Source organism: Ammodytes marinus (assembly GCF_949987685.1).
Source record: "Ammodytes marinus genome assembly, chromosome: 5".
Lineage (NCBI taxonomy): Eukaryota > Metazoa > Chordata > Actinopteri > Uranoscopiformes > Ammodytidae > Ammodytes > Ammodytes marinus.
Window position 1 is genome coordinate 6,604,746 of NC_137234.1, and position 27,298 is coordinate 6,632,043.

Genomic DNA, 27,298 nt, shown 5'->3' on the forward strand with positions numbered 1-27,298 from the left:
AAAGTTACACAGTGCACCTTTAACATAGACGGTCATAATAAGAATATAAGATAGTTCCTGCAGCGTTTGTTATCAATACATAAAAACATTGTTTACTTTTCTGGGGGGGCGGGCTTATCTCTGAATTACCCATCATGCCTTGCGGTGGCTATAAATACCCCGCCGTTCCACTGCTTCCGACAGCATTCTCACGGCTGTAGTGGAAGCTTACACAACTCTCTCCCACTCACTCACCTCAGCGACTATTTACCTCCACGGGGTTTTTTGACTTTAGACTACGAATGGTGAACTATTCCGTGGAGTTTTTATCGAATAGTAATTGTTTTAGTTGTCAGAAAGGAGCTAAAGATCCCTGTTTCCTCGAAGCTATCATGCTGAACACCGAGGAAAGGTAGGAAGATGCTCATATGATTATTATTCCCTAAAAATGTGTCAAAAAAACAAACAGACCAACGGATTTTTTTCTTCTTCTTTATCCAAATACATGTAGTATTATCGCTTATTTTATGAGGTGGAATCTTGTCAAGTTGGGTTCGTTGAAATAGCTGACTTTACTTTAAGCAAACTTATTGCAGGAAAACAAGCTGCTAAAAATCTTAAGAAAATATCATAGTCACAGATGTAAACTGATATAAACATGTTTTTTTTATTGTTTTTGAATTTTAAAGGTTTTATAAACGGAACTATGAAAATTGTATCTCCTAATAATAGTTGTTTCTTCCGCGATCCTGCAAGCTGTTTCCTGCTTGTTCAATATACTGTAAGAATTAGGGCTGCAACCAGCAATTGTTATATCTTTTTTTCTTAGCTGAGGATTATTTAATCGTATTATTGATAAATAATTTAGTAGTAAAGTAATGTTCAGAGCTCACGGTTAGCTACCATTGCTCTTTCACATTGCTTGTTTTGTCCAAGCAACATTCTAAAAGCCCCCCCAAAAAATGTTTATGTCAATGTTAAATAGATAGGCCTATTAAAAAGATAACTTTTTGAAAAACAGGATTTTTGACTTTTATTATTATTATTTTTTATTAATTAATAAATCAAAACGTCACTCAGTTTGAACACTTCAATACATGCACTCAAGTCCTACTGGAGAAAATAATCGCAAAGATACTGTTCAAAGTTGTGGCATATTACATTATTATTCACTGTTTGACCTTGTGTGTGTGTGTGTGTGTGGGTGTGTGTGTGTGTGTGTGTGTGGGTGGGTGTGTGTGTGCGCGTGTGCGTGTGCGTGTGTGTGTGTGCGCGCGCCCGCAGTCGGGTGGTGACTTCATATTAACCTTATACTGCAGTGTTGAGTGTTTGGTACTGGATGTTCCTGCATTTCCAATGTAGTCCTGTTCTGAATCGGTGTCGCTGTGCTACTAAATATTTATTATGCAATCTGTCTATCTGTCTGGTAGGGTTGACCTTTATATATTTCATGCAATGGGTAAATTTGCATGGATATATTGCAGCCTGTGTGTGTGTTTTCTTCCGCTTTCTCTGTATGGTATTTGTATCATCAGACATTGCAGTGAGGGAGAGGTTGATTCACTGATGCTGTGAGCTAGAGCATTCATTGACTATATTAGCGCTCCATCCGACTGTTATGGCCCTGTCAGCTAAAGGCATCCACTGGCCTACATTAGCCCACTTACATAACCCCCCCACACCCCCCACCTAAATCCCTGTGTGTTTTGAAAGATCTTTTAATTATTTTACAAATTTAAACATATTTTTGAAACATTCTAAACATGTTTGGATAGTAGTGACTGAGTGTGCAGCGGAGTGAGAAAGATAGGTAGACAGACTTGCCCAAATTATTGACTAGTTAAATGTCATTCACACACCCAGCATTTTTTGCTAGAGCCTCCAATGTCCTGATGGAGGAAATAGTAGCCAGTGGAGAACCAGACCCTCCTAAGGGGGTCCGGGGGTATGCCACCCCGGGAGATTTTGAAATGCATGAATCTGGTGCACTTTGAGAGGACAATTAAGAGGCTAAATATGAGGAATTTTGTGTGAACAAATAATTTGGAGACACTGGGTCTGATGAATTAGAAGCTATTGAAGAAAGACATGGATTTTCCATAAAAATATTAATTTAAAATAAAAAAATTTATGCAGGGTCCTCTGGGTTGGGCTTGGTGCTCTTTTTCTTTAACGAGACCTATTTCTCTGTAATATAATGAATGCATTTAAATGCAGTGAGAGGAAGGAAGCAGAAGAACTCTTGTCCAGCTATGCCTTGATCTTAATATAAAAAACACAAACTTAAAAAAAAAAAATTCACATATTCATCCGCGCCCCCCTTCCATAACCCCGCGCCCCACAGTTTGAAAACCACTGCTTTAGAAAGTTGAGATGTGTGTTTCAAAGTATTGAAAAAAACTGAAGTTGAGATAGTGGCCATTAAAGATATAGGATAAATATACAGATAAGGTTTAGTAAAATGACACCTAAATGTTCATTCTGGACTTTTGATGTATGAAAGAAGACAAAAATATGAAAAATGTATCACTGCATGCTTGAGAAAAAAACATGTTTTTGCCTGCAGGCAGTGTCCTCTCGAGTTAACCGACTTGCAGACTGATCTCCTCAGGTTATTTCTTTTACTCAGAGCCCGACCGTCAAAATTTTCCATAACACAAAAACAAAAACATTGACTGAGCCAACTGGTTTGAGCTGACATCTGGAGTTGTCAACCTCAGCTATTATTTTATTTGACTGCAGGCTAAACTGTGATGCAACATTGAGCCTGCACCTACAAGTGAGCTAAAAAAACCCATTGCACTGACTGAATGATAGAAATGTAGAAAATAATTGGTTGAGTATATACAATCATAAAAGATTAAGGGCGGCTGTGGTGAAGTGGGTAGGGCGGTCGTCCACTGTATAGTGCAGGGTTGGTGGTTCGATCCCCCGTCACCCCGCCACATGTCCAAGTGTCCCTGGGCAAGACACTGAACCATACATTGCTTCGAATAGTTTGCCTGCACTCTGCGTGGTAGCTGCTGCTATCGGTGTATGAATGTGTGTGTCAATGGGTGAATGTGTACAGAACAATGTAAAGCACTTTGGGACTGTGAAACACCAGAGAAAACACACTATATAAGTGGAGTCCATATCATTTTCACTTTTGCTTATTCTGAAACGAGTAAAAGTAATGTAATGCGGTTGGCCACACAATACACACATGCCAACAACAAAGATGAGTTGGTGCTAGAAAAGACAATGCCCTCTTTGCTGTTTGGATGAATAGGTTATTGGATAGTGGCTCAGATGTGGTATTATTAGTAAGACAATATATTATGATGGTGTGTTGCTGTTAAGTTTGGGGTTGTAGAGTTATTTATCAATAGCTTAATGAATTTGTAAATTTGCACCTGTACTGACAAAGCCTGGGCTGAAACTTTTTTTTTTTTTTTTGCAAACTTTCAAAAGATTCACTTCACATTTAGTTGGAAACATGGTTTATTATGAGGCTGGACATTTGTGCTTTTGAGTGTCCACTACTAAGAGATGAACTGTATTTCACACATTCAAATCCCCCCCTCGGGTCACAAGAATATTAGAACGTGGGGGATCCCTTAACTCATCTATTGCTATCATCATCGTTACGGCCAAGAAGATAATGTCTTGTTCTAGGTTGTATGTCATGCAAATCCAGTGGCATGCCCATCAATCTTAGCTGTTCCCCTGTCAGGGTCAGACCAACCTGTTTAGACATGGATCCCTCAAATTGAACTCAGCTTTCAAAGCACGTGGGCCCAAGTTCCTGTTTCTGTCTCCACAACTTTTTCCGATGACATGCCACACTTCAGACTTCTAAATGTTGGAGGACTGACTGTTTACATACAGTATTGTGTTGTTTATATCTCCAGCCTAAATCACTTTCACCATAAGTTTTCTGTGGGGGAGTTTATAAGCTTGTTTATGTCGTCAACCTGCATTTAAAAGTATCACAAAAACATGTTTTTAAGTTGAGTCTTTTCCCCATTACTAATCTGGTAATAACAGTGTTAGAAGTTGGTTTGCTACTTGGAGGGCTCTACCATGTACCAGAGGAGTGCTTCCTGTTTTGGTTGCATCGTGTGTTTTTTGGCTGTTGGACAAAGTCTTGGTCAGCAGTCTGCCAATCCGGGACGCTCAGCCAACCAAACAGTTTACCTGACACACTGGCAGTGGAAGTGGAGCATCCTATTTAGAAAAAAATTTATATTTGACACGCACACGCACAGACACACACGCACACGCACCCACACACACACGCACGCGCACACGCACCCACTAGCCTGAACCCTCTTAAGCAGAATTGGAACGATGACTCATTTGACATGATTTATTCTCACTTCATCACACACCTGATTAAACTTTCAACAGCATATGGATTTAGCCCAGACCTGTAAGTGTGATTGGCCCTTCAGGCTGGTCTAGTCTATTTAGCCCATAAGGTCACACCCTTCTTGAAGAAATGTAACCTACATTCTGTTTTTGGGGCGACCCCTCGTGACATATTGGGGGTGGCATCACGGGACAGTTGTGTGTGTGTGTGTGTGTGTGTGTGTGTGTGTGTGTGTGTGTGTGTGTGTGTGTGTGTGTGTGTGTGTGTGTGTGTGTGTGTGTGTGTGTGTGTGTGTGTGTGTGTGTGTGTGTGTGTGTGTGTGTGTGTGTGTGTGTGTGTGTGTGTGTGTGTGTGTGTGTGTGTGTGTGTGTGTGTGTGTGTGTGTGTGTGTGTGTGTGTGTGTGTGTGTGTGTGTGTGTGTGTGTGTGTGTGTGTGTGTGTGTGTGTGTGGTGGAAATGTCAGAGGACGAATGTGTCGCCTTTCAAAACAAGCTGGCATTTCTTCCATCCAGGACTCTAGGCTCTAGTGTCTGTCTCTGAGAGGGAAGATGGAACAAGAGAAGCAGCTCTCCTCTTGACAGCTTGGCCAGCGCACGTTGCCTGACCTAGTCTCCATACTTTGTCCGCTGCAGTTTTTTGATTCTGTGTAAATAATTTTTTTTAGAAACAAACTGTCTAGACTGTTTTAGAATGGTGCGCCTTGCCAACATTCACCTCATTCCAAACGTCACAGTTTTTTTCTTCTGGTAGATTATTAAGGTATACCTGCCTGGTGGGTAGCCTACTGTTGGCTTTCTGTTTACCCCTTTCATGCATCTATTTAAGCATTTATTTTGCAATTTTCTCATGTGTGAATGAGAATAGTGAAAAGTTCTGTACATAAAGTCTCTGTAAACCTGGTCTGAAATGGTAACACATCAATGATGATATCAAACTTGGGTTCCTCTATAAGCTTTTTACAAAAATCAGATTGAAAATAAATATTCTACAAATATCATAAAACTTATTATTGTGTATTTAAGAACCAGACCAGAGCACAGCCCGCCTTATCTTAACCAAATTCCTATAAAGTTCATCAAACTTAAATGTCAATATCTTAAATTAGATTGATAAATATGCCTGACTCTTTTCAGATGCTTCGCTAAGTGAACGGGCCATAATGAATGTTGTTTTCCAATGCTCACTCACTCTCACTCTCTCTGGCCTGGTTGCTATGCAGATAAAGTCGTGGTGGTTACGGGTTTGGCCTGAAGGGAGTAGGGACACTGTGTTACAAGCCGGTCCCTCTCTCAACCAATAACACAGAGCAATGCAGCAGCTCATGTTGTTCTGCAGCACATGACTGACTATGACATATTCACTAAAAACTGGTCCGTCTAGCTGGTGCACTGTGGAATGTGTATAAGAGTCAAGTTTCTAAGAAGTGCAGGTGTCTTTCCAGGATAAAACTATGGAGGCTATTGGCTCATTTTAAGGTGTGTGTGTGTGTGTGTGTGTGTGTGTGTGTGTGTGTCTGTCTGCAGGTACATAGGGTTACATTTTTAGGACTATATAACATGACACTTTGCCAGTTGATTACTTACATTAAAATGATCATTTCTTTTATAATTCTTTTTAGAAATAGCCTAAGCATTATGCACTCTTTGAAAAAACTAAAATCTTGAAGTCAGATAAATCCAGAGTTAAAATATTTAACTGTGTCCAAAGTTTTAACTGAACAGATTTTGGATACAGCCTATTTTTTCAATTAATACTGTATATAAAAAATAACTATGTACAAGTCTTGGAACTGCATTTTTTGGCATGTTTTTAAGAACAAAATGCATCATAATAAATCAGACAAATATCAACATATGAACATATCCTTCTGTAATAACCTTCAGAATGGTGCTAAGAACGATTATGGGAAGTTTAGTTTATTGAATAGCTTTAGAAGTTAAGATTTACCAAAAATCGGGCGCTCCGGTGGCGTAGTGGATAGAGCGCGTACCATATTGGTTATTAGATTAAAATACATAATACACATTAGAAAAGCGTATGAATAGAAATAAAACATTTAAAAGCTAATGAATAGAAAGGTCAATACATGACCCAAATGAATCTCCTTGGCCCTCGTGTCTAGTTCTTTCTGGTATCTTCTAGAGCGTAACTCGTATAAGATGTCTGTGTTCCCGCAAAGCCTCTCAAGCTATTTCCAGAGGTGTTTACAGATCATGTGCTGGTTTATGAGAGACATGCCTTCCACCACCACAACCTGCCAGGAAACTCCCTCAACGCACTTTGTAAATGACAGGCATTATCTCTGTCCCTGTGATATTATTATTATTATTAATGGCTGCTGCATATATAAACAGCAAAACAGCCGGTGTTGAGTTTTGGATGAAGTGAAACTTTGCTAGAAGTCATTCAATTGTTTGCAGAGCTCTGAGCTTGTCAACATCATCACATGCTAGCTGTTGACTTTGTTCTTTGCTGTTAATGCAATATCAGGATTTGAATCTGTTTTGAGTTGGGACCCACAACGTTGGATGAATGCGTAGATATTCATGTAGAATTACAGTCAAGTGTGTTGATTATTTCACCTACTGTTGTATTATATGGAAGAATATTAGGATAGAAAAAAATCAGAGGAGGATTTTTTTTTTCAGTATGCACTTAAAGAATAAAGTTGCAATACAATTTTGTGAAAAAAGTTGAAATGTCGAGGAGAAACTCGTCAGTTCCAAACTGCGGTAAAGTTAGAAAGATATTGACAGATTTGAATTCCGAGATCAATAACTCATAAGCAAAACGTTATTAAATGGTTCTCTAAGCTCCATTAATAACTGTGAAGCCGAAATATCGATTTGTGGTACAAACTTTAAAGCGTTCCCAATTATAAGACCACACCTATTACTCCTTTAAGTGTCAGATATAACCCTAATAACGTATGCTTATGTCTTTCTGTCCCTGCAGTTCGTGGTTAGCGGGGTCCCGTCTGCCCGGCTCCCTGCCCACGTCTCCGGGGCCTCTGTGGTGCTCCTGATGCCCCTCACCCACAGCTGAAGATCCCCTGTGGGCGAGGGACTGTCAGGGATCACTTCTCTCTAGGCGTCCTACTACACAAGGTGACTGACAGTTCATTGTGTTGTTGTGTATTGTGTTTCTATGTTCTTTAATGTAACTTCCTTTCATGTTTGAGTGTGTTTTAGGCCTGTATAGCACTTGGGTTGACTTGGGTTGTTTTTAAATGTGATATATAAATAAAGTGTTTTTTTTAAATGTGCATTTTATCACATTTTTCGCAGGTTTGGTACATGGCATATTGTTTCGGGATACAGTAACACACAATTAATAACTTTCATAGTGGCCATTAAATAAAACTTTATATATTAATTATCAACCATACAAACAAATAATGGTTAACAAATGGCAATAAATAAATAAAAATTAAAATCAACTTTGACTTGACACAGCACAACATTTCTAAAACTTCTTGGTGACATCTGGCCAATACTTGTCTCCTTAACTGCTCAGATAAAGGGCAAAAAAAACGTCTGAAATCCTATAAATGTGACATACAGTTTTTCAGTTAAAAGTGGGACATTATTTTAAAGGTGCTTTAAAACTTGCTTAAAAATTGTTGGTCCCAGAACTGTATTTTAAAAAGCTTTTTATTTAGGATTTTAAAAATTTTGAAAATGTATGAATGAATTCCTTCGCCTGGGTTCCCTCTTGGCGGGGTCAAATTTCATCCAATAAGTCAATGAGTTTATTCACATAGCACTTCTGACAGCTTGTCAAATTTTACCCCCGAGCACGGGACAAACTGTCCCTAGGGATTAGAGATTTAGGGATCAGATCAGTCACAACTTTCATATGAACATCCTCATCTGCCCTCAGTCAGTGAGCAATCAAATCCCCTGCGATAACATTATAGGTTTAACTCACTCACTCACTCACTCACTCACTCACTCACTCACTCACTCACTCACTCACTCACTCACTCACTCACTCACTCACTCACTCACTCACTCACTCACTCACTCACTCACTCACTCACTCACTCACTCACTCACTCACTCACTCACTCACTCACTCACTCACTCACTCAGACAGACAGACTACACTGGGTTTTATTTAGACATGTACGTTATGAAACAGTATAACTTGATCTAAAGGTCGGAGTTACTTGAAGCTGTCCAGTATTCATGAGTGGAGTCTTTTCGGATGTAGAAACGATACTCTTTGCTGCTGTTTCAAGATAACAACTTTCCCCATAATATTATGGATTGGGGCTTTCATTTGAATCGCTGTCTCCAGTTTAAAATGAACCTTAGTTAGCATGGTGCTTGAGTCCATATTTTAACTGTGTGTCTCCTCTCTGTCCCAGGATGAGAAGCTGACAGTGTCCCAGGCCGGTCCAGACACTGGTTCCCCCGCTGTGCTGCGCTTCCACTACCAGCTGAGTGAGCGCCGCGCGTCGTCCTGGGAGACGGCCCTGTCAGGAGACAGACTGTTCCTGGAGATACCGACAGGACAGCTAGCGGACGGCAGCAAGGAAGGGTGAGACGCTTTACCTGCACATAGGTGTTTCTATCATGACAATCAAATGACCAAGAAGGGTGTTCCCTATCCTGTTTAAAGGTACACTATGCAGTTTCAGAGGAGTTTGTTTACATTTGCAGAGCCTGACGTTTGTTTACAAAACTGATTTTTTTCTAAATATGTCTCAGTATTGAATATTTCTATCATCATAAATAAAAAATTCTGTCCTGAAAAGTCCTTAAATGTGATGTTTAGGAACGTGTAGGAACCCTGATAAAGTGAAGTGAAAAATGACAAGGCAAAAAAGCATTTATTTCACTCTGCAGTCTCTACGGTGCCCTGTAAATCAATACTCCACCAAAACCATCTTATAAAGCCCAAATTCTAAATTCTACGGTATGACCTGAGGACTGTACATTCTGCATGGCAGCCTGACCGGTATCATCATATTTTAAGGTTTCAGTTTCTGTTTCCACCTAATGAAAAATGGATAGTTGCTGTGTGTGTGTGTGTGTGTGTGTGTGTGTGTGTGTGTGTGTGTGTGTGTGTGTGTGTGTGTGTGTGTGTGTGTGTGTGTGTGTGTGTGTGTGTGTGTGTGTGTGTGTGTGTGTGTGTGTGTGTGTGTGTGTGTGTGTGTGTGTGTGTGTGTGTGTGTGTGTGTGTGTGTGTGTGTGTGTGTGTGTGTGTGTGTGTGTGTGTGTGTGTGTGTGTGTGTGTGTGTGTGTGTGTGTGTGTGTGTGTGTGTGTGTGTGAGATCGATGCCCGGACAGAGTAACCTTGCCTGCCCCGCTGTGGGCACGGAGGCGGTCAGCTTTGCAGCTGCTACTCAGACTGCATTATTATGTAAAGTTGCAGCACTTATGTAAAGAGAAAAAAAAATCTTTGTGTGTGTCATGGCCTATCCCTACTCCTCCATCTGACCGACTCTCTCTCTCTCTCTCTCTCTCTCTCTCTCTGTCTCTCTCTGTGTGTCTCTGTCTGTCTCTCTCTCTCTCTGTCTCTGTCTCTCTCTCTCTCTCGTCCTCAGGCTGACGGCTCTGCTGGAGTTTGCAGAAGAGAAGCTCAAAGTTAACTACGTGTTCCTGTGGTTCCATAAAAACAGAGATGATCGATGTAAGAATGCTTTCTATTTTTCAACACTTTTTTTTATAGGCAGGGCTTTCATCACCAAAATATATTTTTTTTAAATGATTTTTCAATATTACAAGGAACATATCAAAATTTCTGAAACAGTCTAATTTTTCCTCTGATGATCATAAACGACATGTTACAGAAAACGAGACAAAGAATGCTATATTTACTCTCTCTCTCTCTCTCCCCAGTGTCCATCATCAAGACGTTTCACTTCATGGGTTTTGAGATGGTGAAGCCGGGCAGCCCCCTGGTACCGGCCCGGCCCGACCTGGCCTTCATGCTCTATTCTCTGGACAACAGCAGCAGCAGCTCGGACGAGGAGTGACTTCCAAACAGGACACCCCCCTCACCCACACTATACCCCCCCAACCTCAACCACCCATTTCCCCCAATAAAAACTGGCCTTCTGTCCTAGTTTTTGGAACTTGCATTGCTCTGACATAAACCTCCCTAGAAATCGTTCTTCAATGACTGGACCTCCTTTTATTTTTTTATAGACGACTTGTGATTGAAGGGGGGGCGTTTAGGAGCTGTAGGAATTTCCACTTGCCCCCCCCCCCGCCCCCCAACTCTTGACTTCCCCCTTTCTTGAGGTTATCGACAGATTGGAGACACAGGGAGCGCTGTACGTTGAACTATAAAGTCAGTAAATGCATCGTGGGATTTGGGTCTATTGATTTTTTTCTTTTTGACTTTTTCTTTTTTGTGGTTAATTTCTTGGCCACCATTTTTGTTTGTGCCGCCATCAAGAAGATCAAGACAACAGCTTTTTGAACATTCAAGAGAAGGTGGCGTTTTTTAATTTTCTTTTAGCATATCTCTCCTCTTTTAAAAAGGAGGAGAAAAAAGACTTTTGGTGTGACTGTGTGCTAAGCTGTATACCATACTACCATACCCGCGGTGTTGGCTAGGGTTACAAGAGGGAATTCTTAGTTTGGTCAATAAAATGTTGTTTTGCTTTATAATAGAAATGGTTGAATGTCTGTTGTGTTAACATTTGAAATTAAATCCCATTTAAAAATTTCTTTACAATTCTTCCTCATACACAGCTCCGGAAAAAATTAAGAGACCAGTCTGGATATTTCTTCAGTCTTCATCTCTACATTACTTAATGGAAATGCTCTTAATGACAATTTTTTTTTGGAATTTGGTAGAAATGTTGTCGGTATTTTATGTTATAAACCCAAAATGTTCATTCTACTTAAACATATGCCTATAAATAGTAAAACGAGAGACACTTAACATTTGGATGGGTCTCTTGATTTTTTCCAGAGCTGTATATGTTAAGGCATCATTCCAGTTCATGTCACTCACTCATTTTAACCTGAATCAATCTAGCCACCAATGTAGAAAGACCTGCTTTGTCTCTCCAGATGTCTCGCTAGAGCTAAGCAGCAGAAGCCTGTATGATGAATGTCCTGTTTGCGATCGACTAGCTGGAGAGGACGACTGTCTCACTATTATCTCTCTTTGCACGTTACACACACACATCCATTCATTCATTCATTCACACACACACACACACACACACACACACACACACACACACACACACACAAAACAAATGCAAATAAACGCTTTAGAGTTTATATTTTTCAAACAAATCATAAAGCCGAATTATTGCTGGTGTGAGATGGAGGTTCCACTTGTTGTGATGTTGCGTTCAAATGAACACAAGTTGTTTGAGCTTTTAGCCGCAGTTTGTGCCTCCCCATGTGATACCATAATACTGAAGTCTTAACAAATGAATCATTGTCTATTTTTTAAAATGACATAACAGATGATTGTGCTAAAAGGAACTTTTAAATATTTCTCAAACAGTCAAATTTTTCCTCTGATGATCATGAATGACATGTAACAGAAAACGAGACCATCAGTGAAAATAACTTTAATATCGTTTTTCTTAATGCAATTGTCATGGGTACGCTCACCCAGGAACAACAGCTGGCGTAGTCAAAAACACTACCGCTTTTGTCCAAAGGGGGTGCAAGAATAAGACAAACCGAAAGTTCCTCGGAGCACCTTTAAACCAACCTTCTTGGTCTTTTAAATGGATCAGTAAATCACTTCTACGTGCGAGTAGAATAATGGTAGTAGATTGGAGGCACAGATTGGGGAAATAGATGCTTATTCTCTGCCCCCGTAGAGTATTCAGTAGCACTTACTTCACACACACACACATACACACACACACACACACACACCAGGTGAAAGCTCGATTGAAACGGGCCTTTTTTGTGCCTAAAGAGGAGAGTGCAATGTTCAATGTTGAAGCTTTCTTTTTTTACTCTTGAGTCTTATTGAGGAATGTGTCGCCCAGTTTTTTCCATATTATTTCATCCCGTTCGGATTCAGACCCGTGCTTTGTTAGGAAGAGAACAAACAACAGCAGTTCTTCAGGTGATTAACCTTCATATGCAATTATTAAGATTCATTTTTGTTTTATGGTTTTTAGTATAAAAAACGCCAAAGAATCCATTCTGTGTGTAACATGCTGTTGATTCAAAACATCTTGCTTTAAAATAAAAAAAATAAAAAAGCTGATTTACAACTCTGTATGGTAATATAGTTACTAACCAACAGTCATTCCCCATGCCAGCCATTACTACATGACACCTCAAACAAACATGATAGTCTATAGTCTAGTATGGGGTGGGAGCCTTTTATTTTTTTATTTTATTTTAATTTGCATGTGTTCCGATCATATGATTTGCCTAGGTTAGGTTACTGTTAGTGTTAGCGGGTTAATGAAACTGTCAATATTTTTTGATTTTTTTTCTCAGAGGTATATTTTTACGTGTATATTTTTTCTCAAATGTTTACTGTGAGAGTTTAGGGAGTTATTATTATGTTTTTGTTCTCAGTGACGTAGTTAGCAACCGTTCACTGATGATCCACCACTTGTATAATTTTTGGAATTGTTTGTTTTTTGGGGGGAGGGGAGTAAATAAAACTTCTTATCTTAAAGTTTATTTTCTGTTTGTTTTCTCGAGCAAGTTAAAACGTTATTAAAAGGTGGAGTCAGCAATCCTGGAGAATGCATGTTGTTAAAATCACTTTTTAGTTAAGATCAGTGAATATCTCCTCACAATCCGTTACCTGTGTGAAAACCAGATCCAGTGTTAATACACAGCCTAGGCTCTGTAAACGGGCATGTTACATACCCTCTGATTACAGTTTACAGAACCTATGCTGTGTATTATTGACACCAGATTTGTAGCGGATCGTGAGGAGATATTCTCTGATTTTGACAAAAAATAAATGTTTGACAAGCGTTCTCCAGAATAGCTGACTACCACCTTTAACCTAAAGCATTTGAGTATTAATGCCACCCTTCAATATTTGTTCATGTAAAATACAATGCAACCAGCCCCATATCGTGTATTATATGCATATTACTTTTTGTATAATTATATTATTCGTTTTTTAGTTTTATTCAATACGTTTTTGGTGCTTTTCTAAGATGGTGAAGAGTGTTGTTCTAAAGTTAACAATGCAGTGGGAACAACACAGGAAGTTAAAGCCAATTATTATAGATCTTAACTACCACACTGCAGGCCTTAAAATAACCATTTCATTATTAATTAAAGGTGCACTATGCAGTTTCAGAGGAGGGGGGTTTCTTTACATATGCAGAGCCTCAACGTCACGTCTCTGACACACCCAAACGCGCTGCTATGATATAATAACAGAAAAGTAGAGCAGCGATAATGAGGCCGAATTAGGAAATGAATAATTATTTTTTCCGGGAACAGTCCTGTAGCCTAGATGTGGGAAATTGAGTTTCATGCGATCGCTGACTCAGGGGTTAATCTCTCTCACTGGCTCAGCTCTCAGCACATTACAGCTCACCGCCGGCTTCACGCCAAACCAACGCTGCTGCCTCGCTAGTCAGTTGATCCAGAGATCTATTTCTAGCGCCTTGGGTCAGGATAGACTCAGCTGAGGAGCTATATCGGTGTCTCTAATACACCTGCAACCTGTATTAATACCTGTGTTGTCTCCTGGTGAAGTTAAAATAAACATGTAAGCTGTAATGCCCTGAGGTTCAAAACAAAACAAGGCAAGGCAGGTTTACTCATACAGTATAGCACAATGCAGACAAGGCCATTCAAAGTGCTTTACAGGGACATAGAATACATCAAGATCAGACATTACAAATTACATTTAAGAGATAGTAAAAGCAAAGAAAATACATCCAAGATTCAATATTAGACATTAAACATCTAGACAGCAACGAACAACAAACGTTATGCTTGGATCCACATTTACTGTTATTGCTGATCTTGGCTGGATGCAAATTGAGACTGTTTCCTAAACATAGAAAGTTATGATCACGAAATTAAGACTGTCTGGGGAACCTCCATGGTTCTTGTAAGACAAATATCTACCTGTCTAAAGTGCCCTATACTATAATCCTTGTTTAAGCTTTAAGCACCCAGCAACAGTAATCATGTCACAGCGGTGCATCAAAAATCCCAAAGTCATTCATTGAAGCCGCTGCGTCACTAATAATCTCCTCTGGACCCAAAACAACAGGCGGACCGTCCTGTCCAGCTGGCCTTAATCTGACGTTGACTTTATATAAACTCACCTCAGATTGGGACTGGCTGATTAAACTGTTACGGCATCGGCTTCACTCACTCACAGCATGTTGCACTATTTCTCAGAAAAACTGCCTACGTAGCCTATCTATCCTCCTAGCATCTCCGTTTCCAACATAGAATTAAAACAGGCCGGTCGATAGCTAATCCCCTTCTAAAGAGACACTCCGATAAAAATGCGTCTACAATCCATTATCTCCGTATAATGTGCTGCGGCTTACATCAGTAACGCAGGCCCAATAATCTCACCACAAGATCCATTTGGTAGTTTTTGATTTTATATATGGTCTTCACCAGCAGATATAGATGTTCAAATTTGCAGTATTTATCTTAAAAGGTGCGCCAAAGAACTTTCAGTTTGTGTTCATTCTTGCACCCCCTTTGGACAAAGGCTTTAGTTTTTTTCACTACTCCAGCTGTAGTTCCTGGGTGAGCATATGACAAAGGCATTAAGAAAAACTATATATAAATAGCATTCTCTGCACTGATGGTCTTGTTGTAACATGTCATTTATGATCATCAGAGGAAAAATGAGTGTTTCAGAAAAATTCAAAAGTTCCTTGTAGCACCTTTAATTTCAACAAACCAAATGTCCAGCCACCTCACTGACACAAAGATGATTTTAATTTTATCATTGTGTAATTGTGGTTTCATATTTCATAACCGTTTTAAGTGTGTGTTACACAATTCATGCAGAATACATTAAGAACATCTGCTGTCCTAGAACATACTGAGCACACACACACTTTTAGCCCTTATCCCACATCGATTTAAACTGGAAATCCACACCAATTATAAAAGTAATGGAAGAGATAAGTGGAAAAAAAGGCAGTCGAAGTGAATTTTCATTGAGATTTTCTTTCAACTACTTAGTGCAATCAAGTCCCTTGAGAGGGCTTTAGATCGAAAGTCCCAAATAATATGTTTTGACAACGACTAAAGAGCATTTTTAAAAGGAATAGTACAAACATTTTTATTTTTAGCTTGTTGCCTCACTCTCGGGTTCAAGACAAGGCGACAGAAACCATTCCTTTAATTGTGCTTTTTTGAAGAAGAAATGGGCAAAGGTCGCTCATAACTAGTTAGCCTAGATCAAATACTGGTAGTCAATGGGAAGCATCAGCCTGCCTTCCCAGATAGTATCATCACTAAATCCTGTGTGCTTGTTGGGAATTATTTATAATCTAAGTATATTAACAAAAAACTATTCCTTTTACACTGAATGGGTTATTGTGAAACAGACAAAATGACCCAATAGTCAATATTTCATCATCATCCGGATTTATTTTAAGAAACAAGACAAATGCAAACCCATTGAACACTTTTTTTTTTAACACATTCACACAATCTCAGCGTCGTTCTCTCACACACAAAACTCAGAGAAACAGATATTGATAGTAACAACAGTAAGCTCCCTGTCAGCTCGTCTACTTGTCTTTCTCTCTCTGCTCCTTGTCTTTCTTCTCCTTCTCTGCTTTGGCCTCCTCTGCTTCGTGCTTCTTGATCAGCACCTCCACCTCCTTCTGCTTCAGCACCTTGATGACGGTCTTCCCGTTCTCGCGCGTCAGAGTGGCGATCTCCACTGGAATAGAAAAATAAATATAAATACATATGAGGATATAGCCAAATTTCCTTAAAGCTACAGTGTGTAACTTCTTCCATATAAATGAATGCCGGTTACATTCATGCCATCGGACAAACGAGTTGACAACCTTGATTAAGCCTAATCAGCTCCACAAAACTCTCCCTGTATTTCTTAGTGTGGCAGCGTTTACAAACAGGAGCTCAAGAAGAACTCAAGAAATGTTTGCTACTAAGTTCTCATGCTAAGAAAAAACCTGGACGTACAGCAGAAGGAATAAAAAAAATCCATGCGAGATCACCGGAAGGCTTTACCCCATGAAGACACGCCGATAGTGTTGTTGTAATTACTCAGAATTTCTCATGGGGACAACAGAAGTTACGCACTATAGCTTTTAAAAAAAACTGAGCTTTTATTGTGACATGCATCAGGGGGATTATGTAGTTAGAAACTTTTGCAAACTTTTAATGCATTTTTAGGAACATGTTGGAACACACATGTTGCTGCTCAGTGATCGCCTGCTTTGCCACAGAACAGGTTTACCAGGTTAAATTACACCGTCTAGACTCGCCCATGGATCAGGTGCATGTGTCAAGGTAAGCAGATGAGACCGCAATGACAACAATAATGACCTTTTGATTTTCAGATAGATCTGTTGTAGTTAATAACTGCCTCTGTGTGTCGACAAATACATTGACACACATTTTAAGAAGCCTTATATAATGATAAAGAACGTGTCCAATGTGTGTTTATGGAAGTTGCATGAATTTGTTAATACTAAACTGAAGCTTGATTAGCAAGATGGCGGCGCGCATAGTCACAGCGACTCAGTGCTCCCTAAAACAATGCTGTGTGTGGTTGCTGTTAGTTTTATTTTTTTTAATCGTCAAGTATACTGTATTTTATTAGGTATTTTATACTATTCATTGTGTGAGTGTTTGTGTGAGCATTGTTTTTAGAGGCTGCATGAGCAAAATTCCTTGTATGGTTCTAGCACATTGACAAATAAAGTATATTCTATTCTATATTCTATTTGTTCGATTGATTTAAGTTTCATTGGTGCTGTAACACTTCATGAGCACAGTTTCATTCATTTTATTGTTTCTACTTTTGAGGCAGCAGAACACTTTTGGGTCAACACAACACTGACCTATTATTAACTGACACAGTTGCTATGGGGACCTTGTTACCTGCCTGTTTGCACAGCCAGCAGACAGAGGGCAATGTTAACATTTATTTGGCATCAGATTTCCCTTCACATGATAAATCGTGGTCTAATATTGACCCTTCTGATAGCTCTGTATTATATCAGCAGCAGCTGCCGAGTGAAGGATCCGCGTATTGAGCCGATAAATGCTCCACTATGTACACAAGCTAGTTTATCAGATGCACCTCCAAACAACACTATGAGTCAATTCAAAAGGTGGAGTCAGTGATTCTGGAGAATGCTTGTTGTTAAAGTCATGGGCATGTTGTTAGCTACGGTTTGCCACATTTGTTTAAAAACCCTTTGTCTATATACCAGTTTACAGAGCCTAGGCTGGGTATTAACACCAGATTTGTTTTCAGCGCACACACAGTACACAGAGAGGTAGCGGATCATGAGGAGTTATTCACGGATTTTCTACAATAAGCGAGTTTGTCAACAAGCGTTCTATAGAATCACTGACTCCACCTTTAAATGAGTAAAGTTGCGGGCTGTAAAAACAAAACAAATCTTGAAAGACGAATAAACTCTGAGGGAATCTGCAGAGTCTGTGATATGTTTCTGTGTGTTTGTCTCCCTTGGCGACCCCTTTGACATCACACAGTCATTTGACCGATTGTGAAGATTAAAATATCTATTTAAATATCTATTATTGGTTCTTTTTGCTGCTTGCTTGTTAGTTGTCTGACTGTAAATATTGTCTGCATTTTCAATCTTTAATAAACAACCAGAAGCTGCTCTAACATATATCTACAGTTTTTCCAAATGATATGTTAAAAAAGAAATTCAAATGTGCACCTTTCTCTGCAGAGAGCTTGCTGACGTCCATGGTTTTGTTGAGAACTTTGACGGCCAGAGCGAGAGCTGTGGACAGACTCATCTCTCCCTCCTTGAAGTCCTGCTTCAGCATGGACACCGCTGCCTGGGGAACAGAAGACAGAGAGAGAGACAGAGTAAAAATTCACTATCGCAAATAAAGGCCCAAAACAACCAGTAACCAGGGGCCGACCAGTAATCATGAGGTCTCTGGTTCCTCCCAGTAACCATGAGGTCTCTGGTTCCTCCTCCCAGTAACCATGAGGTCTCTGGTTCCTCCTCCCAGTAACCATGAGGTCTCTGGTTCCTCCCAGTAACCATGAGGTCGCTGGTTCGATCCCCAGCACCAGACAGGAGGGTGTTAGTATTAAAACTACCAGTGGCTGGTATTACATCTACGGTGCCCACCATCTCTACCATTGTGTCCTTGAGCAAGACACTTAACCCCAAACTGCTCAAAGGGCGCTTTACTATGGCTGACCCTGCGCTCTGACCCCCTCTGAAGCGTGGTAACTTGAGAGGGGATATGCGAAAAGACAAATTTCAATGTGCCTCGTGTAAATTGACAAATAAAGATTAACTTAACTAGACCTTCTTGTAAGTTCTGCAGAATTTACATAGGAAGACCCTGACAAAAAGGTCTTTTCATGCGTTTCCAATTGTGAAGATTGCATTCACTGCGGCTACAACTTCAGTTAATCCTCTTCCCTCAGAGTATTATCTGCTGCCAGAAGAATTCATATCAAAATTCTAGAGGTGTATTCTAGGTGTATTTGTCATATGCACAACAATTACAGCAGCAGCCGTTTGCAGGCTCCCTCAACAATGCAACATAAAATAAAATGTATAGATGGGGATAGATTAATGTGGAATAAAAATATGTAACCGCGATATGTCCAGATCATTTATGAGTGGTTAACATTATGAATAGGTGAAGCTGCTTGTGAGGAGCACAACACACACACACTGTCTGTATATCAGGTGTGTGTGTTTCCTCACTGGAGACACTCAGGGTAACACGAGGCCTCTTGGACAAAACGAGAGACCGGTTGAATTGGGACACACACACAATAGGCTTTCCCAAGAGTGGACAGTAAGTAGGCCATGGCAGGTCTGTTTATTGTGAGTGTCCACAGTCCACACCTTTAAACGGCCACTGGGTTTAAAACAATGTGCAACAGCGCCCTCTGGTGTCACTGTGTAGAGCAGCAGTTTTATAATTCACTTTTTTATGCTTTATTAGATCGTTTGGAGAGAGAGGTGAAATGGTGCAGAGACGGGAATGAAATGCAGAGATCGACCACTAAATATTCAGATATTACACACTGCACCTTTAATTCAACCTATTTGAAATAAAAGGCATTCTTGAACTCTAGCTTTGAACAGACTTACGGCGCTGTTGTTTCCGATGCAGGTTGCCTTCCAGCCTCCGTAGTTCCCACTGGGGTCGCTCTGGTAGAGCTGGAAGCCGTAGTGTTTGTCCCAACCCATGTAGAGCAGGGACACACCGAAGGGACGCTTTCCTGGGGGAGAGGGCACACACACACACACACACACACACACACACACACACACACACACACACACACACACACACACACACACACACACACACACACACACACACACACACACACACACACACACACACACACACACACACACACACACACACACACACACACACACACACACACACACACACACACACACGTATATCCTTTTTCTTTTTAATACTAAGATATTGTGAAGAAGCTGCATTTGTGATACAAGCATGGAAATTGGTATGAGCAATCTCCATGGGTCACGAGACAATGAAGTGATTTATTTTTTTAACTTTTTTATGGAAAAAAACCCAATATAAGAGAAAATGTAATCTGGAAATTTCAAATGTCTGACAATTTTCTTGTTAAGTGACCCATGGAGACTGCTCATGCCAATTTACACGCTTGTATTATAAACTGAAAGATTCTGACGAAAATAAGCACTTAGCCGCTCCACTATATATTTAAACATTATGCTTGTGCCTGCTCTTTCTCAAATGCATCCTTATTATCCTATGTTTGTGTTTTATGAAAGAGTAATTAAGTTATATAGAGGCTATATAGAAAAAAAGAAATACATGTATATCAATATAAATAAACTTGCCTTGCTTAGTGATGTTTTTCTTCTTTTACAGTATGTTGATAAATAAAATATCAAATCAAATCTAGCAGGTCTGTGTGTGTGTGTTGCTGCTGTGTACCTCCAAACTGTGTGTAGGCCTGTTTGATGTCACACAGAGCCGTGACCAGCTGCTCACAGGGGATGGGCTCCTGGTACTGCAGCAGGTACCTGGAACAGACCAACAGAACAACACGTTCATATTCATGTTTTGATTTTTGTATAATTATTTTTTTCCCTACAACAACTTGCAGATATCAAGTCTCTTCTGTAAAGGAATTGAAATATTACGCATACTCTTATCCTGTTGGCCCTCCGGCAAATGCAGACATGAAATAAAAATCCCTCGCTCTGCTGCAGGTTGACGTATGTGATGAAGCAGTAGTTTATTTGTCTGTTTGTTATATCGGCATGTATCTGCATTTTCTCTGATATTTCATTTTAAAGACAATATCTGCTGATACCAATATTGTATTGATAATGTTGTGCATCCCTAGCTTCACATGCATAAAATGAAAACAATAATAGCGCCTAAAAAGCTTAATTACAAAAACAAAAAATAACTAAACTAAAACCAATAAAGACACATGAACAAAAGCAGACGCGTGTTCCTGACTGGAGTCTTTACCTCTGAGCGATCAGCCTCAGCTCATTGGTCAGAACGTTGGCGTCTGAAGTGATTCCCGCCACGCTGCACGCCATGTCTCTGTGAGGGGAGAGAGAGAGAGACAGAGGACAGGGAGAGAGACAGACAGGGAGAGAGACAGACACGGAGATGGGAAAGGTGAATTTTCATCATTTTAATTCCCAAGCCATCAAAGACTTTAAAAAGGCGGAGTCAGCGATTCTGGAGAAAGCTTGTTGTTCAATCACTTTCAGTCAAAATCAGTGAATATCTTCCTCACCATCCGCTACTTGTCCATTACTGTGTGAGTGCTGGAAAAAAATCAAGTTAATACACAGCCTAGGCTCTGTAATCTGGTTTGTGAATAAAGAAGGACCATGCCAGTTTACGTTATTAACACAAGATTTTTTTCTCTCCAGCTCACACACAAACAAGTGCACTGTCTGTATACTGTGTGTGTCACAGGTAGCAGAGTTATTCACTGATTTTGACAAAAAAGTGATTTGGACAACAACAAGCGTTCTCCTGAATCACTGACTGCACCTCTAATGCCCTACACTAAAACACAAGATGACAATGAAGCTGATAAAAGTAATGAAGAATTAAAACTGACTCATTGAGTTTGTAGATTTTCTCAGAGAAGAAGACTTCGTCCAGCAGCTTGTGGATGTTGCGTCTCTCAGCCGCTAGCAGAACTCCGTCGTTGGCTAAGATCCCCAGACAGGTTCCAGCGTGTCCGATGGCCTCCATGGCATATTCCACCTGGTACAGACGCCCTGAGAATGACACACGACGGAGGTAGAAGCACAAATAACTAAAAGGCAAGAAAAACAGGACACCTGCTCCTGACTGTAAATGTTCTATGTACCATTATTTGTATTAAAAAAATAAAAAGATGTTATGGTTGATAGTTATTCCTTCTTCTTCTCATAATTACTATTGTTAATGTTAGTATTATTGTAATATTTTTTTCTGTGTATATACTGAATGTGTGTTGTATATGTGCATGCATGTAGGCCTATGCAGATATGAATGTATGTATTGATGTGTTTATGTTGGTGGGGGGAAGGGTTGGGTTCTGTGTAGTTTGTTGATCGTTGTATACCCATCCCAAATAAAAAGATGATGCAAAAAAATAAAAGACAGAAAAAGCCTTCATACAATTAACAACTCGCAAAAACAAGATGTCTTACCCTCTGGCGAGAAGATGGTCGTTCTTGAATCATATCGTCGAGACTGAAAGGAAACAAAGACGCATGAAAATGTACAAAATGAAAACCACGATACTTTAGTTCCGTCTATTCTAGTGACAATTACTAAGCTATAACTCAGGGTTATTTCTTTTTTCCACATTAAAAGTTTTTTGGGCGGATTTTGAGTTGTATTTTCAACAGTTATTTTTTTTTAAATCTTGTGGCTAAAAGTGAAGCGAATGATGAATGCTGATCAGTGTTGAATCAGCTTGTGGATGAAATGGATCCATGGCAACAGAAGTGTGAAGTGTCTTCTTGTTGCTCGTAGACCAGAAGATCCGAAATGAATAAATATATTATTGAAACTTAAACTCTAATGTATATAACCTAAATAAATGGTAAACCTATATATGGTATAGCTAGTATATATGTATATACTAGGAACAAGCTATGAAGAATAAACAACTTATTCGACTTGAACACAAACTGTGGAGCTGAGCTTCATAAATACTAATACAACACATGTAATGTCGAGTTCACTCACCATTGTTGGAGACTGCAGTCAAACCTGATGATAACAAATACAAACGTTAAACTGATTGTCTCGTTGAGGACAGTACATTTGATCTAAGCAGCGAGTTTATTTTGCTTTGTCATGCGCAGCTCGTTGTTAAAAATGAAAGGAACTCAAACTAAACAGAACCACAGTGTCCAGTAGCGGACTGACTATCACTCGGGTCTAGGCGTGTCAAAAAACGTTCAATAAACGAGTTAAAACGTGAAATAACAGGGTGCTTAGGTCTTAATTTGTAATAATAAAAATGCTTACCGTTTAAAAATTGTTCTGTGGGGCGCGTATTGATGACATCACCAAATAGAGCCGTGTCGACAACATTAGACGCAAATCTCCCCCACGTGACCAAAAAAAGCGAGGCTGTGTATTTGCGTGATTCATCTTTCCCACCACCAGGGGGCCAACTTGCCTCAAATGTGTTTACTCTATTTTACAGTCTATCGTTTACACCTTACACCTACTGATCTGTATCCATCTGGAATTGACTTTATACAACTGACCCGTCAATAATCAGCAGGGTTGATTTATGATTGTCAATGAAACTCTAGGCAGTCGGTGTTTGTGTGTGTGTGTGTGTGTGTGTGTGTGTGTGTGTGTGTGTGTGTGTGTGTGTGTGTGTGTGTGTGTGTGTGTGTGTGTGTGCATCGTTCGCGTGATAGATATATAGATAGATAGATAGATAGATAGATAGATGGATGGATGGATGGATGGATGGATGGATGGATGGATGGATGGATGGATGGATGGATGGATGGATGGATGGATGGATGGATAGATAGATAGATAGATAGATAGATAGATAGATAGATAGATAGATAGATAGATAGATAGATAGATAGATAGATAGATAGATAGATAGATAGATAGATAGATAGATAGATGGATGGATTTTCTTTTAAATCAAGCGCACATCTATCTATCTTAACATAAATATATACACATCTATAAAAAACATATCCTAAGACTTTTCAGGAGTATTCTCTTTAAGCCAATATCTACATTGTTGTAACGTGCAGTGAAAAGCTTGAGTGATGGGTGTGAACTATCCTATCCTCTCTGGCCTCTCTACTGGTCTCACTAAAGGGATTTATGTTGCCGAAATCATTATTTAGCTGCCGGAGTTCCAAGCCTTATTTATTGGCCCCTATAAAACTCAACACTGGGGCAGAAGGTGCCCACTGACCAGCTCCTCTATGGGTGAAATATAGCAGCAGCGGTGCCAGGCCAGCAATCACCAAAGTGGAGGATGGCATGGATCCACACCTAAACCAAACATTTATACACTCACACAGTCGCACTGTCAAACTCTAACTTTAAACTAAACCATTTCATTTTAGCATGAACAATTAAAGTTCCTCACTATGGAAGCCCAAAGTGCCCAAATATTGCAAACAAATATTTATGTATCTCTAACATCATTAAATAGGATATACTCAGAGAACCATTGGACTGGAAAGTGGAGTGAAAATAATGTTAAAGAAATTAAACTAAATTAATCTAAATCAATAATAAAGAATTACTGATATTTTAGATTTTCAAAGAAAGGTGTAAGTTAAGAATCAATAACTTTTTGAACTAAAGACTAAATAAAAATATTTTATGAATAATGTTATTATTGTTTTGTTTTTTAATATAATTTACTACATAAACACACACACACACACACACACACACACACACACACACACACACACACACACACACACACACACACACACACACCAAACTCCTTTAAACCAATCAATCGGTATCGGTATGATGACATTTTTCCACTCTGTTTTAATTCCATTGAAGTTTGTCCATATGTCATCACCCAACATTCTCAACAGACCGTGACCATTGAGTGATTGAGTGACTCCACCTTTCCTGAAGTTTTATTTTCAGTTCTAGTTTCATTATAAATCAAATAGTTTAATCTTATGACACAGAGGAAAATGACCTGTACATTTTGAAATAATGGGTATAATTATCTGTTAATCTGACAGGCGTTGTCATCTCAGGTGTGCATCAGATGTTTATTTCTGAACAGAACATGATTCCTATTGAATGTTTCAACACAATTGAATGGGCAGCGAGTTCAGTGTCTGGTGTGAAATGACAAATGTATGAACACCTGCAGTACAAGCAATCACTGTTTGTGGCATCATTCATTATCATAAGATGTCTGTGCAATTATTTATCTATTGTTAGTGTTGGTAAGGTAAGGCAAGGCAAGTTTATTTATATAGCACAATTCAGACACAAGGCCATTCAAGGGGTACATGTAATACATTAAGATAAGACATTAGAAATTGCATTGAAGAGATAGTAAAAGCAAAGAAAATACATCAAGATTCAAGATTAGACAGCGATTTAGACATTGCTGCAATGAAAATGACGTGACTGACAGTATAGTTAAATTCTATATCGCCTATCTAAATGAATTACACTTTCATAATTTGAAACTAATTAAAAAAAATATTGGGTAATCTGTATTGGAGGCAATCTTCGCCTACATTAGACATCATGTTGGATTATTTCATGTTTGCTTTATTTGATAGTATTTTTTCTTTTGCTAGTTCTTTTTCTTAGTTGAGTTATAACCATCGGTTTTGTTTAGCATGTCGTTTTGCGCAACAATTATTTTGTATTTTCTTGTTAAATGGGTAGGCTATATATAAATAAATATATTATAAATATATATATTATTTTGAAAAATGAATCATAAAAAACATTTACCTTGTTAGTTTTTTTTGCCTGCCTTGTTCCCATGGTGCTTCAGTGGCCCTTTGATTTGATTTTGACTAGAGTAAGATTTACTAAAATTGTTGCTTTGATTCGATTTTATTTATTAAGTTACATTTATGAAGTTAGACACCAAGAAGAAAGTTTCTAAGAATGTTGTATGAACTGAATTTGATTTATAAAGGAAGCTACTCAGTTATTTCTAGAATTAGAACAGATGCCTATATAAACTAACTTCAAAAATGAAATAGCTGTTTTAGAATTGCTATTTTTGGGAAGTGATTTGTTTAAATAAAGCCTTACTGTCACAACAAATAAAATTACGGTAGAGAAACTATGAATCCTTTGTTCATTCATGTTGTTTGACTTTAGGAAAAGAACATTTTGATATATTAGAACAGAATAGTTATATAACATTTTATGCCTGAATTTATTTACATGATTATTCATATCACACATGTCAGTGTTGTTTCATCCTATTTGTTTAATATAGTAAATGTTTGGCTGCCATACAATATGAGTCTAATTTTTAATTTTTTTTTAAAGGCACATTTGACAAAACACTTTTTAGTTTTCTTTGCTGTAAGCCAAATAAGAAAAGTCCACTCTAATGTCTGTCTGTTAAATATTAAGCTACCACCAGCTGTCAGTTAGCTTAGCTTAGCATAAAGACTGGAAATGTTGTGATTTAAAAATTTTAAACAACATGTAAAGTGTAAATTGGTGAGCTCTACAGGTTTTGATTACAGGAAAGACTGCCCAGAGTGTTATTTCCCAACAGACTACCAGTGACTTTACTTTTCCCGAAATGCTATTGTTGCATCATGAGTTACACATTTTTATCACATGTGACACAAAGGTAATTTACCTGAAATAATTAGATGGCCAGAAACCACTGTCTATTCCAGGAACTCACACAGGTATCAGACATTAGTTTGTTATCGCACGGTCTGCCGAAGAATTTATGGCGTGAGAGCATTTCTGAGCAGAAGTGTCATCATCATAAAAGTGGCACCATAAAATGTTGGTGGGTGAATGAATGAATACTTTATTCCGGACTCAAAGTTCCATATCAAAGACAATACAAAGACAAGGTCGACACACGGTGCTATTTCTTTATTGTAGTTTAGGACTATTTCGTTAATAATTTCAGTAATGTTCTTTATTGATAGATTGGTATTTTATTTTTTAGTTGTTTGGTTCAATTATGACCATTAGTAGAGTAGAAGTAAAACTGTATTATACCGTAGTGGGGTAACTTTGTATTGCAGACAGACAGTAAACACAATTACACACAGTAGGATATACTTGGGGTTATTTAGGGTCAAGCTAGAGAAATAAAGAACCAGTGAACAAGAGCCCAACGCAAAGCTTGAACACAAAATGTATCAGTGCCGTGCTACTGTGCAATAATTATATTTACATTCACCTTTCCCATCCAACTCTTGGAGGGAAAACCAATAAGTATATTTGCTAAAACTGGTATTATCATTTCCCTACGTATATTACATCACCTTACAGACAAATCCCGCCTTTTTTTCTACTCAGGAATTCCCTATTTAAAAAAAAAAGTCAAAATATCCAACCTACATACCAAGAGGCCACTTTTTGTTTCCTCTTTGTCTGTTTTTAGGATTTTTTTCGTTCATCCCATCTCAGTTTTCTGGTTGACAGAGGAGTGCTGTGTGTCTGGCCTACTGGCGATAGGTTAAGGATAGCATATAAGCTCCCCAACATTTCAACCTTTTCCTAGTCTATTGTCCCTATCAGTCAAACCCCTCTGCCCTTTAGCTACATTCTTGTGTTATTTCTATGA

General features: G+C 38.9%; 2 protein-coding genes across 2 annotated transcripts; one reads left to right on the plus strand and one right to left on the minus strand.

The window, feature by feature from the left end:
• The first annotated feature begins 207 nt into the window (after positions 1 to 207).
• Positions 208 to 11,559, plus strand: oaz2a (ornithine decarboxylase antizyme 2a). Its single transcript, XM_080028147.1, is given in 6 exon segments — positions 208 to 391; positions 7,289 to 7,355; positions 7,357 to 7,440; positions 8,706 to 8,878; positions 9,888 to 9,973; positions 10,183 to 11,559. Coding segments are annotated over 6 exon segments (657 nt in total). The 5' UTR covers positions 208 to 281; the 3' UTR covers positions 10,320 to 11,559.
• A 4,303-nt stretch (positions 11,560 to 15,862) lies between these two features.
• Positions 15,863 to 23,060, minus strand: psma4 (proteasome 20S subunit alpha 4). Its single transcript, XM_080027611.1, has 9 exons — positions 23,014 to 23,060; positions 22,729 to 22,752; positions 22,185 to 22,227; positions 21,605 to 21,767; positions 20,995 to 21,072; positions 20,449 to 20,537; positions 19,596 to 19,726; positions 18,186 to 18,309; positions 15,863 to 16,180 (listed from the first exon to the last, which is right to left on the minus strand). Exons 2-9 carry the CDS (start codon positions 22,729 to 22,731, stop codon positions 16,026 to 16,028), a joined length of 786 nt encoding a protein of 261 aa, XP_079883737.1. The 5' UTR covers positions 22,732 to 22,752; positions 23,014 to 23,060; the 3' UTR covers positions 15,863 to 16,025.
• Between the last annotated feature and the right edge of the window lie 4,238 nt (positions 23,061 to 27,298).

Bases quoted from the DNA above. Each gene is read 5' to 3' on its own strand.
- psma4 (XM_080027611.1), bottom strand. The intron at 21,768-22,184 runs GTAAGACATCTT...TGTCATTCTCAG, and splicing joins GACCATCTTCTCGCCAGAGG to GGCGTCTGTACCAGGTGGAA. The intron at 16,181-18,185 runs GTGCACATTTGA...TTTCTATTCCAG, and splicing joins CAAGCTCTCTGCAGAGAAAG to TGGAGATCGCCACTCTGACG.